The 16,677-nt window shown below is 33.2% G+C and overlaps 2 protein-coding genes across 2 annotated transcripts; both read right to left on the bottom strand.

Moving 5' to 3' along the window:
• Nucleotides 1-1,499: 1,499 nt before the first annotated feature.
• On the bottom strand, nt 1,500-5,126 carry LOC106757416 (probable glycosyltransferase At5g03795). The gene is made up of 4 exons (XM_014640085.2): nt 4,547-5,126; nt 2,869-3,104; nt 2,444-2,792; nt 1,500-2,339 (listed from the first exon to the last, which is right to left on the bottom strand). Exons 1-4 carry the CDS (start codon nt 4,883-4,885, stop codon nt 1,659-1,661), a joined length of 1,605 nt encoding a protein of 534 aa, XP_014495571.1. The 5' UTR covers nt 4,886-5,126; the 3' UTR covers nt 1,500-1,658.
• An 8,153-nt stretch (nt 5,127-13,279) lies between these two features.
• LOC106757972 (pentatricopeptide repeat-containing protein At5g03800) lies at nt 13,280-16,622 on the bottom strand. The gene has a single exon (XM_014640842.2). It carries the CDS (start codon nt 16,431-16,433, stop codon nt 13,812-13,814), a length of 2,622 nt encoding a protein of 873 aa, XP_014496328.1. The 5' UTR covers nt 16,434-16,622; the 3' UTR covers nt 13,280-13,811.
• Between the last annotated feature and the right edge of the window lie 55 nt (nt 16,623-16,677).

The raw sequence follows: 16,677 nt of genomic DNA, 5'->3' as shown, positions 1-16,677 counted from the left end.
ATAAGGTTTCGAAGAGCAAAACGTTGAGGAGGAGAGCGACGCGTGGAGAGAAAGGAGACATGGAAGTGTGACACGTAGCCTATGATGCTACTCGCTAATGACATGTATATATATCTTTCGAACCATCTCCTACCTTCATATCTATCAAAGATTGACACGTGTTCAGCAACGTGGCGTCCGCTGAGCTAGTCTTCTTTGACTCATGTAGGACTCTCTCGAGACCACGCCATTTCCCACTCTTTGTGCCTATTTGCTTTTAATTAATTATTTTTTGTATAATAAAATTTACTTATAAAATAAATGATTATGTTAAATTTTAACAATAATAATTAACTAAGCTTGTTAAGGTGAAGTGTAACATTAAATGTATAAATTAACAGTTACAATGATGTTTCATTTTAGGAATTTTTGTCCTGGTTGAATATTTATTCTTTTAAACTAATTCTTCTAATTTGCTGACATTCCTGAAATTTTTCTCCACCATCTTTTGTAAAGTTAAATCTCAAAGTTGAGGAATTTAGATGGATTATATTTCACAACTTATTTATTATTATTGAGCGGTTATAGTAGAACACCTCAAGCCACATAAGCAGGTTTCATTAAATACTGTAATTTAGTTATGCTAAACTTTATATAGACTTAAGTTGTTTATCCGATCTTATATTGGATGTAATACAATAACAAACTAAATAGTAATAAAATATGACATTATTTAAATAACAGTTTGTTATATTATTATTGAATGTTATTTAAATAAATTATACAAATTTTTATTTTATTTACATTACTATCTTTTATATTATAGAAAACTTATATAAGATCTTAAAATCATAATTATTATTTTAAATATATTTAAATAATTCTTATTTAATTTTAATATCTTAATAAATAATATAATTTAAACTATAATGTGTGCAAACAGTTATAACTATGTTATTGTATAAATTAATATTTAACGAAATCAAATTTTAATGATTCAAATATTTTCGAATAAAAATTAATTTTAAGTTTTAGTTATATGTATTTGTATGTATTATTAATTTTTTAGTTTTCGTCTTTTCTATCTTACATACGGAATTTATTGATACATGTTTTCATCATTTATTCAAATTTTACGTTACCAACAAATTTATTTCTATCAATAAACTTTCATTAATAATAAAAAAATTCTTATAAAGATGAATAATAAAATTCATACTTAGATTCTATGGCTTTTTTATGATTGAAATTGTTAAAAAAAAAATGTTTTAACTTGAAAGCGTAATTTGTGTGTTGTTCCATATTATTTTCTTCCTTTCTGTGTCGTTGCCCATCGTTTCCTTCGTCGTTGAGTTTGTTGATTTTCATTTCCAGATTTCAGATCGTGCATTCCAATCATTGGTCTGACCCAAAATTTCTCTGTTTCACATACCGAATTGCACTCGAACCATGTACAGATATATCATAAATCGATATCCTTGACTCCAGAATAAGGGCTAATGGGGTAAGATGGATAAAAGTATCTAGTCTCTTAAACAACAGATGTTGACTCTGTTCACATATTTTCTTACTCTGAAAACTGTTTTTTTTTACATGGAATATGGGAAAAATGAAATATTATTTTTGCTTCTGATAATGGAAAAAAATGACAGCTTATTACATGGGATAACAATGGGAAACTAAGACAGTTGTGATTGATGATCGTGGACTCTGAAGTTCAATCTTCTAAGCCATACAGAATGAAGAATCATGTGAAAGACATCGAATCTCTTGGGAGGAGAGTGCACCTCAAAATGCCTCCTAACTTGTACCACTCTCCTCTGCATTCTTATATACTGTCTTGGAGAAATACTCAACAAAATTTCCTTCAATTTCGGAATCTCCTCAACCGTAACTTCAACGGAAAACGACTTCCAATTCAAAACATCACTGAACGGAGGGACATAGTGATCCGAAATCAGAACTGGGACACACCCTGTGTAGATTGCCTCCACCACTCTCGGACTCGCCACCTCGTACCCACTGGGACAAAGACAGAACCTGCTCTTCCTCAGCATCTCATAGTACGACACACCCTTCGGAAGGTACTTCTGAACCTTTATGTCCTCGTCCTTGTTTTCCCACTGTTCAAGAAGAACCGGCCTAATTGGGCCGTGAAGTCCACCGGCAAAGAAGGCCAAGAGTGGACGCTTCGAAGCAGACGGCCCACCGATCAAACCGTTTATGGAACCACTTTGGAGGTTAATTTCCGGCAAAGAGACATCCTTCGAAGGCTTGAATCCCTCGGAAGTGTTAGCATTGCACAACACGCGTATCGAATTATCTTTCAAATTAGGAACCGAGCGCGAAGTCTCTGGCCCCTGAAAAACAATTTACAACAATCAAGATTATTTTCTGATAATCATTAAAATATATATATATATATAAAAAAAAAAAAAGCACAATGCAGTGATGGTTTAATTACCCAATCGTGGCAAGCAAGATAGAAATGATCAGCTCCAAGGCTTCTGTTCCAATAGGGGTATCTTCCTGCGATGACGTCGATGTAATCCGTGACAGTTTTTTTTATGGGGCCAAAGTCATGAGAGTCTCGTACATACACGAATTGGACCAACATTGCTACACTAAAAGGTAAGAAAAAAACATGTGCTTTCTCAGGATCTCTTGTTCGGAATTTCTCGTTCATCTCAATAGCATGGATGAAATTCCCCTCCATCGAGTATATGCTCTTGCAAGGTCCGTTATGAAAAACTGGAGCCTCCCCTTCTTCGTACACATACACTTTCAGCTGTTTCTCCATTTCCAAGTAACTCCTGTAACATGCACAAATCGAATTACTTACTTACTTCTGTTAAGCCAACAAAGTCTAATGTTATTTGCTTCTTTTACCTGTGAAATGCATTGGCATTCATGTACATTGGTCCAATAGGAACGTAGTCTGTATCTTGCGTTTGATTTCCGTTTCTTGCTTCTCTAATTGCGGCTCGAGCTTTTATTAGACCTGCTTCATTTCTGTCTAAGATGCTGAATTTTCTTTGCAGTTTTGGCCTTTCTGCTGGAACATAAGACTCGTTCACCGAACTCACGTTACCCAAATTTTGGGGAACGTTTTGTTCATCCCTGCTCTGGTAAATAAAATGATGGGTCGTCGTCACCTTTATTTAAAACTCATAAATGGATAGCCTTTTAATTTCAACCATGCTACAATGCTCTGCCTAACAAGTCGCTTTGTCTATTTCCTGTCTTAAAACGGAACTTGACAACTAGTTTCTTAAATTCAAACCTTTTCGAAATCATTGCTACATGTGCAGTGTAGGAGATGAATCCATGTATACGAAATTGAACTAATTCCCATCTAAAATGGAAATTATCCAAAAAATAATTTAGAAGATAAACGCAGCCAAATATTTGTCACTCCAATTTATTTTGGTAACTTGTAGAAACAAATTGCACACTGAAAACCAACTAAAGTATCTGAAAAGTGAAAACCCAAGGGATGGGGATTCGCATTTCTTTGCGTATTTACGAAGTTACAATATTCAACAAGGGGACATGATATTCATATATTATAGGTCTTAAAATCCTCAAATACGCAAAATAACTCCCTTGATCGCAACACTAAGGCAACAAGTACAGAGTAACATCCAAGTTGATATATCAATTTGCATTATTTCAATTCCTTCATTTCACAGAGAGAAGTTGTCTCGAAAAGATGAAAATAAAGCAAATATATTATTATAATATAGTAGCAGTGCGTAGACGAAAGAGTAAGGTTCAGTTAAATATCAATTTTTAATTCCTCATGTTCCAAATTTATCTTCATTCTACTAATTCAATCTGGAAAATTTTAAACATCGACCAAGTGCTATGTGAGATCGATGTTTTCCTTTCCTCTGCTATAACTTAGACTGAGGTAGTGCATCTCCTTATTCTGTAAACTTTACTTTAAAAAGAATAAATTGAATAATAATAAGATAAAATCTCTCTCCCTTCGTTTGGGTATTATCCCACCACAGATTTATTCAAACTCCTATATCTTTTCTGCAAAATTAAAGAAAAAGTTAAGGTATCTGGTCTGTAACATTCTCAATGGCTTTAGTTGCATTCTTTTCTTTCTGTCTGTACATTCTTTCCTTCTTAAATATAACAATCATCTGACATTTTTAACGAAATTTTCATCTTAGAATAGCTTCCATAACCCACACTGCTACCTATTTTTCTACCAAACAAAATCGGGAAAGAAAACTTAAATACTCAGATAAATTACTAATTACTTGAGGTAGAAATTGGTATAATCTTTTTACAGTAATAAATTGGTATAATCTTTTTATTCAAACATTTATTGCATAGTTTTATTCTTAAAAATAGGTATTGTTGGTCTGATTCTCGTAGCAGGGTGGCTGCCCTTATTATTTGGATTATCACAGTGAAATTCTGTAGGAATAAAGTAGAGTCGTATCGAAATTATGTCCCATCCTACCCCTGTTGTAATGTGATTCATATAAATAAAGAAAAATGGCAAACTTAAGGGTGGAATTATGATAAGAAAAGAAGAAAAAGGTCTCACATGTTGTTGTATGGCCTGAACAGAAAATGGAGGAGTAGAGGAGAGATTGAAGTGAGTGTCATCGGAGATAAGATTCTCTCCAGCACGATTATCCACGGCCACCACCAGCAACTCTTCTCTCTGCTTCACCTCAGAAGGGGTGGTGACAGCACCACTACTAGCAGCTGAGGAAGTAACAGAGCTGAATAATAACAGCGGTGGCTTGGCAGTGGAAAACCAACTAGAGGGGCTAGGACCCAAAACAGAAACCAGCCCTGCAACAAGCACGAGAGGAAGCATGAACAGAAAGAGCTTGGTGGATGAAGATGGCCCTGAGCCCCATGTAACAGAAGTACCCATTGAAGCTGTTTCTTAACCTTTTGCTACAGAATTTAGAAAGCAGGTGGTTTCTGTTGTCTATGCAGAAGACATAGTTGTGTTTTGTTTGTGAAGAGAGAAAGAAAGAGAGAAAGAAAGAGAAAGATGAGAGAATAGAAGAGAGTTTTGGTTTTGGTGGCAGAGGGTGAGGAATCTGACGTTGAAGTGTTGGTAATAAATGGGTGCGATATCAGGCCAAGCGTCCTCACACTTTGTCCTCAAAATCTGAGTTTTTGCATGCAACTTTTTGCATTTCCTCTTTTACCCCTCTCTTATGCTTCTTACCAACAACTCACCGACCCACTTATTAATAATCTCTTTATTTTCTTCCCTTTCTCCCAACCCAGACACGTGTCCTTCTGTTACTTCGATTCGCTTCAAACGTGTCGTTTTGGATCAGAAATACATGAGAATAAACTATAACCTACGGACCTCATATATACAATATATTATTATTTAATCTTTTTTTTCCTCATTTTAAGTTTTATATCTTAATAAAAATATTAAAAATTAAAGTGTAAACTCGCTTTACTTAAAGAATCTAAAAAAAAAAAAAAAACACAAGCTAAAATTATGTATAAAAGTGACAATATCAAAATTATAATTTAATCAAATATTATACAACACATAATCTATGATTAGTAAACAATGTAGCACACTAAAAAAACAAGTAATACTGGCGTGTTTAAAGTATATTTGACTAGTTATAAAAGTTGTTTATAATTAATCAATATATGTCAAAAATAATATGCCAATGGAAAAAAATAAAGTATTAACACGTTGTTTTTAGTTTAATAAACTCCATAAAAACAACCTTCTTTAGTTTAATTATATCAACCATAGTGATCACGCTTTTACACATTTATTAAGACTATTCTTGTTAGTTTATTAATAATTTAATTTGAATTTCACGACTCATGCACGTGTTGGCTTGTTAAAAATATGTCATATCTTTAGGAAAATCGAGGATTTGTTTCTATTGAAAAAAATTTCGCATTTAAATTATATTACTTTTATTAATGGCAAGAATAAAAGTCAAATATGATAGTAATAACTGAGAGTAGAAAAGCATTGGCTAAAAAATAAAAACAAATTGAATAGGTGCAAAACGGTAATTTAGTAGAAGTTCGTAAGTCATAATTCTTATGCATGCCACCTCCCATTTATTTCATCGACGGGAATTAGAGGTCAAGCCATGATGACACACTTTTTCCAATTTTCTAATTTTCCATTTTTTTTTATAATTTTAATGTTTACAGTTTTTCCATAATTTCACAGTTTTACGCAACATTCTGCTTTTTAAGCAGATTAATCCATGGTTGAAATATTCATCATAAAGCTGATCTTGTGATAAAAAGGGAAAAATAATGTCCCAAAAAAGTAATGTTTTTTTTTTTTTCTAAACAGTCCAACCGAAGCACAATCACACACAGTAGCTTATGGATAAATATGGTTTGGAATTTTTCTTAATTTGGTATTGTGCAAATTACAGTCTCTCTTAAAAGTTCAAAAGATAACACAAACATGAAGTAATCACCTTTTAAGAAAAAGTTTTTAATACATTGCTAAATGTAAACATACGTTTATTTTTTACATCATACCATAATAAAACATTAATTCACAAACACTATTCTAATTGACCGCACTGAGGCGACGTCGTTTTCCAAATCATGTAATTTGAGTGCTGATAAAGAACTTCTACTAAAAGTACCAATCCCAACCCAAACCTTTTAATAAATTTTCTACATATATAGTTCTTTTTATACACTTCCTTGAATTTATTTTAATAGATAATACTCTATATTTATTATACAACTAAACTAAATCATTGTAATCGTTCGAGTTTTTTAATTTATAATTTCTCGTTATTTTTGTATGCTTTCGTTCAAATATATAACACGGGGAAGATTTTTTGTTGTACTCGTTAGACTGTTGATTTTTTTGAAATTATTTTAAATATGATTTCAAGTTTCCCTTTTGAGATGTGATTTTTTTTATAGGTGGTAAAATGTGTCCAATTATAACAATCTACATAAAGAAATGTAGCCTATAACTTTCTAGAAACCAAAAAGCACCACAAGCTTTCTGAAAAAAGGCATAATTTATTTTTTTAAGATAAAAATATATTTGAGCTAAATTGTTATTTATTTTTCTATATTTTGCATTTTTTGTATTTAAAACGAAATTGGGAGAGTGACGGCGAATGAAGCCTCGATAAAGGCCTAAAGCAGCGTGTTATTCACTCCGTTAATTTATATTAAACTGCTTGACGCAACGGCACCGAAATCTCTTGAAACAACAAAAAGTTTACCCTTGTATTATATTATAAAATATACAAAATAGAAGTAGATCTGAAACCAACAATTTTTTTTTTGTTCCCGAAATCGAACAGCAACAGGAAACAAGAAGCAGATAAGCTAATATTTGTGACATAGTTATTGTTAATGTTAAGGAACATTGTTTGGCTAAGATTGTTGTTTAATGGGTGTGATACGGTGAACACTGAACATGCGACAGTGTTTATTGTGAAGAGGATAAGGAGAGGTGGGAGAGGGTGAAACATGGAAATAAGTAGGCCCATTTCTCGTGTTGAATTCACAGGTTAAACGTAACCATTCGTGACAACTTTTAATTTAGTACGTTATGGTTTGGAAATCCAATCTAATTTTAACGATACTTTTTTTAACAATTTTTTTTTATAAACGTAATAGATTGTGATTGATCTGTTTTAAATATTCTTTTAAATATAAATTTAAATTAATTAATAAAATGATAACACATATTTTATTGTTAAAAAAATTATCAAAAAATGTTGTCAAAATATCATTATTTTTTTTACTGAGAAATAGGTTTTGTTAGTTGTTTCTCTTACTGAGTTATATAACAGGGTCGTGAGTTTCAGATTTAATTAATAAACTCGATTTAGTTGCATGATAAAATTTGTATTTACTTTTGAAAAAATCATTATAGTTGATTGCAGGATGCTTTTTAACGAAGTGATGATGTTCAATTGTTGTTTAACTTTTATGGAAAATAGGATTTCTGTTAAACTTTCAATCATTTTCTTCATTCTCCTCAAGCTTTTTTAATGTATACATTTAATCTTTGATCAAACAGTGTTAAAATTTTTGTTAATATACCAAACCGTGTATATATTTATATATCAATACATGATTACACGCAATAATACTATTTATTACATCAACAAATTTTTAATATGATTTGATTACAAGAATTATGTCCCTTTATTAATAAAGTTTTAGATAAAAATAATTTAAAGTTTGAGATAAATCAAATTTCGAAAAAATTAAAAGGTTAAAAATATATTTAATTCTTTAAAAATAAAATAAAAAATATATATTTTCTAATTAATATTAAGTAATTTTGACAGTATTCTATATATATTCTTACACGTGGAATATAAAAATATAAATTGAAAAAAAAAATTTACAAATAAAAAATAATATTGATAAAATAATTATTTTAGTTAAAAGAAATTATTTGAAGGATAAAATTAAAATATAAATGTGAATATAAAAAAAAAGAAAAATGTCGTTTATATATAAATATAAATACAATTAATATGTTTTGAATACATTTAAATATTTATGAACTTAAATTAATATAACTAATACTATAAGATTAACGGGTAGAAACATATTCATTAATATATATATATATATATATATATATATATATATATATATATATATATATATATATATATATCAATTCTCTTTTATTTTATTAAATTAGAATTTAAATTTTGTAATGATTTTATCATGTTCATTATTAGTTTGTAATCGATAGTTTAGAAAACATATATTTCGTTTAAGTTTTAAAATTAAATATATTTTTAGTTTCTCAATTTTTATTAAATTAAATAAGATTTTAAATTATATTAAATATGTTTTTTAGTTTTTTGATTTTTATGAAATTAGATTTTCTCATTGTTTCAAATTTTAAATTTTATCTTCAAAATTTATTAATGAATAGAGATAGTTACTGTGAATCAAACAACAATAATCAACCATAAAAATTTGTTGACGTAGCAAACGACATGTCTTAACATATAATGATATTATGCAGAGATCATACATGCAAAAGTAAAAACACTTGAAAAATCGATACATAAAAGTTTTCTTAGAAATCAAAGATCTTCGTTAGAAAAAAAGAGACAAAGAAAGAAACTAATTTATTCCTTTCCATTCACTTTCAATCCAAAAAAATATATATAAAAAAATTACAATTCATAATTATTATTCTATTCTTACTCAAAGTACTTACATAATGCATAACAATTTTTGACAACTCTTTAAGATTGAGAGATCACTTGATTTATCTAAATGGTAAAATAAACTAAATATAAAGGTAATTTTTTGATTCTTCTAAGTCTTTCAATCTTTTTCTTTGAACTCTTGTTGACTTCTATGTGAGCCTATAAATATATGTCTTGGACTAAAGAGTAATGGATTTTACCTTTCTATCAATACTTACTTGTGGAAAATTCACCTTGTCCTCAAGGTGATAATGTTGGCATAAATCTCAATCGATCCACTTCTCTCAAGTTGTATTTTTTGGAAAATAAATTACTTGGAAAGGTGCAGTTGTCTTGGTATGCATAAGTATATTTAGTTGGTGTGCTGAAACATCTTGTAGAATGGTTGGTGCATTGACTTTTTTCTTGACGACTTAGCATCTATTTTTGAGTGAGCTTATTGCAATTTGTTTTTAGATTGACATTTTTGTCCTATCAACTTGTCTTCCTATAAACTGGATAGGGTTGTTGCTTATATCAGTGAATGAGGTTGCAATGTCTGCACCTCACATTGAATTTTCGGACTCAATACAAAAATAAAACAACTCAACAAGAAAGTTGTAGGAAGACTCATTTGTTAATTTTTCAAACTCATTAAGATATTTTGAAATAGTACCTTTTTGAGTCAATTTAAAGAGGACACCTTGGGAATCATCATAGTATGATGGAGAAAAATGAGTTTCCAATGCTTGCAGCAGACCATGCCATGTAATAATCATGCCATTGCAATGCATCCATTGATGTCAACTAAGAGCAAGTCCCTCCATGTAGAATGATGTTACCTTGATACGATCAGCCTCAAAGTAATATGAATTGAAAAACTATAAAATCTTGAATATCCACTCCATGCATCAAGATGTTCTTACTCAAACATACTTATAGCATAATGCATATCAAACTTTGATAACTCTCTAAGACTGGGACATGTCACTTGATTTATTTAAATGGTAAAATAAACTAAATATAAAGGTAGTTTGTTGACTATTCTAGGCCTTTAAATCCCTTTCTTTAGGCTCTTGTTGACTTATGCTTGAGCCTATGAATATATGTGCTAGATTGCATATTAATGGACTCTATCTTTTCATCAATATCCACCTATGGAAAATTCACCTTGTCCTTAAGATGATAATCTTGGCATAAATCTTTCCACTTCTTCCACGTTGTATCTTTTGGGAAATACATTACTTGGAAAATATGTTTCTTGGTATGCATAAGTATATTTAGTTGGTGTGATAAAATATCTTGTGGCCTGATCGGTGCGTTGGTCTTAAATTCAACCATATTTTCATTCTGTATAAACTTCAAGGTCAATTTAGCATAATTTGATTATTGGGTCCAATTCTTTCAACCAATAGATACCCAAAATAATATGAGTCTCACTAATAAGTAAGACATGAAGATCCACTTCAAACTCGTGATTTTGAATACCCACTTTCACGCTTTGACAAACCTAACGACAATCAATTTCCATTTCATCTCTTACCTTCACCCTCACGGTTTTTGTGGGTTAGATAGACAATTGAATATGCTTAACTACACGGTGCTAAATAAAATTGTGTGTACTATCACCATACACCAAAACAGTCATAACTTTTAGATATATGACACATTAAACATAAATCTTTGGGAGTTAACAGTCCAACAAGGGCATTAAAACTGACATGGGCCTTTGAAGAATTATCATTTAATTATTTTTGAATCAAACATGATTGATCAATAATTACTCTGCTCACGTCATCCCCTGTCTCAACTACTAATAGAAATAAGCTTCCTTTACACTTGTTGCTTAGACTAAATTTTTCATTGCAATTATAGTTGAGACCTTTTTCTCAATGAACTACCATATCTTTTTAAGTGAGCTTATCATAATTTGTTCTCAAATTGACGTTATTGTCTTTCTATAATCTGACTAGGGTTGTTGCTTGTATCATTGAATGAGGTTGCAACGTTTGCATCTAATGTCAGATTTCTAGACTCAATCTAAAAAAAAAAAACTCAATAAAAAGGTTGTAGGAAGACCGACGATTCTATTTCCTAATCTTTCAATTCATTAAGATATTATGAAATGGTATGCTTCTGAGTCAACTTAAAGAGGACACTCTGGGGATCATCATAGTATGATGGAGAAAATCGAATTTCCAAAAGTTACACCAGACCAGACCATACCATTACGAACAATGCATCCATTGATGTGAGTTGAGAGCATGTTCTCCATGTAGAGTGATGCTACCTTGATATGATGAGCCTCAGAAGTAACATGGTAATTAAAAAACTAAGAAATCTTGAATATCCACCCCCATGGCATCTTCCACATTAAAGTAAGGAATTTCTAACTTTACATGGGTTTTAAAAAACACTATGTCCTTTGCTTTTGATGACAATTCTGATTTGGCCCATAGCATAGCAAGTTGTTGCAATATTGTATCCACCTTTATATTGAGACTCTCATGATTAACACTTAACACCATTTGCTAATGTGTTAAATGTTGGATAGACTCTTCTATTCGGTCTGATGTAGTCTTGAATCGTGTATTATGCTTTGTTATGGCGTGAAAAATTTCTCAATGAAAACATCAAATGATAGACAAAAATTTCCTTGATCTAAGGTCAATGGTTCTCTTTAAAAGAAAGGGACAAAAAGAAAGACTAATTTCCTCCTTCCCATTCACTCTCAACTCAAAGGAATATATAACAAAATTACAATTCATATTATTATTCTGTTCTTACTAGAAGAGACTTCTACCATACTGCATAACAAAATGTGATAACTTTCTAATAGGACATGTCACTTGATTTGTTAAAATTAGTTAAATATAAAAGTAGTTTGCTGACTCTTCTAAGTTATTCTTAAATCCATTTCTTTGAGCTTTTTATTGACTTTTGCATTAATCTCTAAATAGGTGTTGGAGGTGAAAGGGGGTTGCGCCATCAGTGGGAAGAAAGAGAAGGAAGGTGTGTAGCTGGGTACATGAAAGAAGGAAAAGGAAGTGAGAGAAAGAAATGGGATAAAAAGGTGATTCCATCACACCTATGCGGTGCAATAAGAAAAAATGGAGGTACAAGAAAGATTAGCCCAACTCTCTTTCACTTACATCAAACCCAAAACCAAATCAGGATGATTTTTCTCACCTTATGCATCAGTATCGGCTCGATTAGCATCCTCATTAACTTCCTTTTTATGGCACTTTCTTCCCCTACCTTTGTAACTTTCTTTATATATCTCCATATTTTTTTTGGATAATGATATTTAGATAACATTTTTTTTACAACATTTAAACATTGATTACGTGTCAATATGTGATTGGTTAAAAATTACACCACAATAATGTTTATGATTATTATTGTTGATTGTGAAGTAATTTTTGACCAATCACAGATTGACACGTAATCAATGTTTAAATGTTGTCAAAAAAATGTTGTCTAAATATCATTATAATTTTTTTTTTTTACATTTGTACATATCGAAAGTATTTTTGTTTTTTAAAAAATAAAAAACGACTTCTGAATTATACTATCCAAAAGCCAAAAATGATTTTTCAGACTACGAAATTATTCTTTTTTAAGAAAATGGATTCTAGATTTCTGAAAGTTATTTGGCTTCCGGATGCTTCTATATGGTTTAATCCGGAAGGTTTTTTAAGAGAAAAAACGGGTTTTCAGATTAGTTATTTTTTCTTTTGGATTAAATAATCCAAAAGTTAAAAAATGTACAGTCCAGAAAAAGTAAAATGAAAAAATAATTATGGAAATAGAGGAAAGAAAATATAGAGGTGCAGGAAGAATCTGCCCTAGTAGCCCTTTTGCCCTTTTTATATAACCACCTTGGTGAACTCAACACAGGAAAAGAACTGGGCGGCCATCTAACATTGATATTTGTTGGGATTAATGATGAAAATAAATATAACATAACTAATTTTGTTGAAATAAGTTTGATTGGTTCTTCGATGCTCAAGTAAAAAAATTAACATATATTTAGAGATAGTGAAATTATTATTTCAAGTTATATAAAAATTGCTTTTATCTATTAAATTGGACAGAAGAAAGGTGGTGAATGAAAAGGTTGATGGTTGAAATGAAAGATATTTATCTCACAAAACATTTAAAATAATTACAAATCAACTATTACATGGCGTCTAGTGTAACTTTGAAGGAAAAAAAGGTAGGCTATTTCATACACGAATTAAAAAGTCCATCCGAACAAGAAAAACTAATGTAGTTGGAGTAAATATTTCAATACTCCAAACTCCGACAAAATACCAAGCTGTGTTGGTAAATACCTAACTGTGTTAGATCATAGACATCAAAGGTTATCAACAAACTGACAAAATACATCTTTGTTCAGATGAGACCGTGGAGCTCTAACCCCTAATTTTTTTACAGAAACATTTGTAAAGAAGAATCTTTCTTCCGCCTCCTCTTGCTGTTTTACCCCTTTTCTCCTTAGATGATTGGTTCCACCAAATTCATGGTAACATCTATAGAAAAATTTCTCATACAAATCTTATCTATCATTGCTATCCTATAACTACCAAAATTATTCAGCAAAGACCACTGATATAAATCACGATAACCGGCGACAAGAGCCAGCTTTCACCAGCAGTCTTTACACGAGCACTGGCCACCGGAGAAACAATGAAATCCAGAAGAATCTCTCAGAAATATATCTCTTTTCGTGACAATTGATGCATATTTTAAGAATGTATGGCAGTCCCCACAAAGAAGGATGTTCTTTACAATCCGAACGGGCATTCCAGGCTTGCTCATCAGTATCCCATAAGTTGCTGCCAGTTTAGCACTGTGATGGAATAGAAAGAATTTCTTGTGATGCTCCTCTACTTCATGGAGAACAAAGCTCGTGTCAGGTTCATATCCAACTTTTAGGCACTCCAAGATCAAAATATCCAAACCACTGTATATGTCTTTCTCCTGAGGATGTGATCTATCTCTCGGATAAAATGTATGTATTTTCTTCTCAGAAATGATCCAACTTTGAGCTGGGTGTTTGCGAATCCCTTTTTGCCTCATCTCGTCTCTGACCATGTCAGAGCGATCCCATCTCCCAGATGCAGAATACAGATTTGAAACAAGTATAAACGTTGAAGGATCTTTAGGTTTGAAGGAAAGAATATTCTGAGCAGCCCATTTTCCAATCATATCATTCTGATGCTGTTTGGAAGCATCAAGCAATGCGCGCCAAACAAGAGCTGAAGGCTGGAAAGGCATTTTATTGATAGTTTCTAGTGCTTCTTGCAGAAAACCCCAGTGACCCAAGACACTGATGAAGGAAGCATAATGCATGGATGTGGGCTCAATTTGATAAACAGTTCGCATAGAGTTAAACAAACTACGACAATCATCAACGAAATTTGAGTTTGTTTGCCTGTAAGCTGAAATTATCAATACAAATGTAACTTGGTCAGGCTTTATGTTCTTCTCCTGCATTTCCACCCATACTTCCAATGCTCTGCCCCCCTGTCTGTGTATAAGATTTCCCGAGATCAAAGTGTTCCATGTAACTACATCTGTACAAGCCATATCACGAAACACCTTCATCGCATCGTCCATGTCCCCACACTTAAAATACATGCTAAGAAGTGCATTTCCCACTTCCAAATTAGATCCCAAACCACATTTAACAACATGACCGTGAATTTGCTTACCCATATCATGATGGCCAACTGTTCCACAAAGACCAAGCATCGAAGTCACCACAACTTCATCCATAATCACCTTTTCATTGAATCGACCAACGTGGAAAAGAGAAATGGCCTCCTCTGGCTGCCCGTTTCGAGCATAGCCACATATCATGGCTGTCCAGCACACAGAGCTAAACTGCTCCACCTTCCATCTCAGAAACATCTTCTCCGCATCCACCATCCTCCCACACCTCGTGTACATGTCAAGCAATGCCGCTTCTATACAAGCATTTGATCCAAACCCAAACTTCACCGCAAACCCATGAACCTGCTTGCTGACCTCGGGATCACCAATCAATCCACAAGCATTTACTCCGCTAGTCAAACTAAAATCCGTCAACTCCAAACCCTCCTCCACCATTTTGACAAACAACTTCAGCGCCTCCAAGCCTTCCTCGTTTTGACAAAACCCAGACAAAACAGCGTTGTAAGACACAGAATTCTTCTCGGACATTTCATCAAACACATTCAGAGCCAAATCCACCAACCCAAACTCCATATACATGGTCACCATCTGAGTCCAAGTTATAACATCCCTCACTTTCATCTCCTCAAACAACCACTCCACATCCTCAAGCGTTCCAAACTTAGTGTAAAACCCAGTGAGTCCATTTCCAACGTTCAAACTAGTTTCCAAACCCAATTTAACAGCGTGCGCGTGAACTTGCTGACCTTCCACCAACGACGCACACGCAGACAAAAGTATCGACAAGGTGAAATCATCAACTCGAAAAGCATCCGTCGTCTGCATGTCGCGGAATAACCGAAACGCAGTGTCGTACATGGATTCCTGCACCGCAGCAGAGATAATAGTGTTCCACGACGCAATGTCCCTGTACCGTGTTTGGTTAAAGAGTTTAAGCGCATCCCGGAAAGGGGCGTGCTTGGCGTAAAGAGAAACGAGGGCGTTTGCGACGAAGGTGGAATCGAAATGGGCCGTTTTGAGAGCGGCAGCGTGGACCTGGAGGCCCAACTGGAAATGAAGAATTCTTGTGCAGGCAGTTAAAACCGCGACGTATGTGTACGCGTTGGGGATGAGGTGGGAGTGCGTCATGCGGAGGAAGAGCTTGAGCGCGTGATGCTCGCGGTTGGGCCATTTCGATAGGGCGGAGATGAGGGCTGTATACGAGACGGCGTTGGGGGAAGGCAGAGAGAGGAAGAGGCGGAGGGCGTGGGGGAAGAGGCGGAGTTTGAGGTAAGCGGATATGAGGGCGTTAAAGAGGCGAGTGTCGTGTTCGTGGAGTTTAAGGAGCGCGGCGTGGACGGTCTTGACGAGTTGGGTGTCGGCGGCGCGGGAGGAGACGTGGAGTGCGTGGATGAGGGAGTGGGAATCCGGGGGTAGGTAGTGTGTGGCATGGCGGAGGTTGCGGCGGAAAGAAAGGGAAAGAGGTTTGGAGGGTGGTGGTTTGAAGAAAAGGGAAGAGTTGAAGGGTTTGCAATGGAGGCTCGGGTGCCACCTATCTACACCGGTAGCAATACCATATCCTATGTTGCAACTGCAATTTCCACTCTCCATCCTTGGCGCGTAAACACACACCCTATCATATATTTACAATTTCTCTCCCCACTAAGCAAACTGCATCGCTCCTTCTACAGAACCAACTTTCTCATTTATCACGTAGTTTTATTTTACATTTTTTATATTTTCTAATTTTAAATAATATCATTTTATGTAATTGTTATTGTTATGGTAAAGCACTTCTAAGATCTACCTTATTTTTACCTCATCTTTATAGTAATTATATATAATAATAATAATA

Source organism: Vigna radiata, chromosome 3 (assembly GCF_000741045.1).
Source record: "Vigna radiata var. radiata cultivar VC1973A chromosome 3, Vradiata_ver6, whole genome shotgun sequence".
In the NCBI taxonomy this organism is placed as follows: domain Eukaryota; kingdom Viridiplantae; phylum Streptophyta; class Magnoliopsida; order Fabales; family Fabaceae; genus Vigna; species Vigna radiata.
This window is presented reverse-complemented; position numbering and strand designations above follow the sequence as displayed.

Coding starts and splice junctions, on each gene's coding strand:
- LOC106757416 (XM_014640085.2), bottom strand. CDS start 4,885: ATGGGTACTTCTGTTACATGGGGCTCAGGGCCATCTTCATCCACCAAG. Junction 3,105..4,546: donor TTCAGGCCATACAACAACAT/GTGAGACCTTTT, acceptor TTTATTTACCAG/AGCAGGGATGAACAAAACGT. Junction 2,340..2,443: donor ATCTTGCTTGCCACGATTGG/GTAATTAAACCA, acceptor ATTGTTTTTCAG/GGGCCAGAGACTTCGCGCTC.
- LOC106757972 (XM_014640842.2), bottom strand. CDS start 16,433: ATGGAGAGTGGAAATTGCAGTTGCAACATAGGATATGGTATTGCTACC.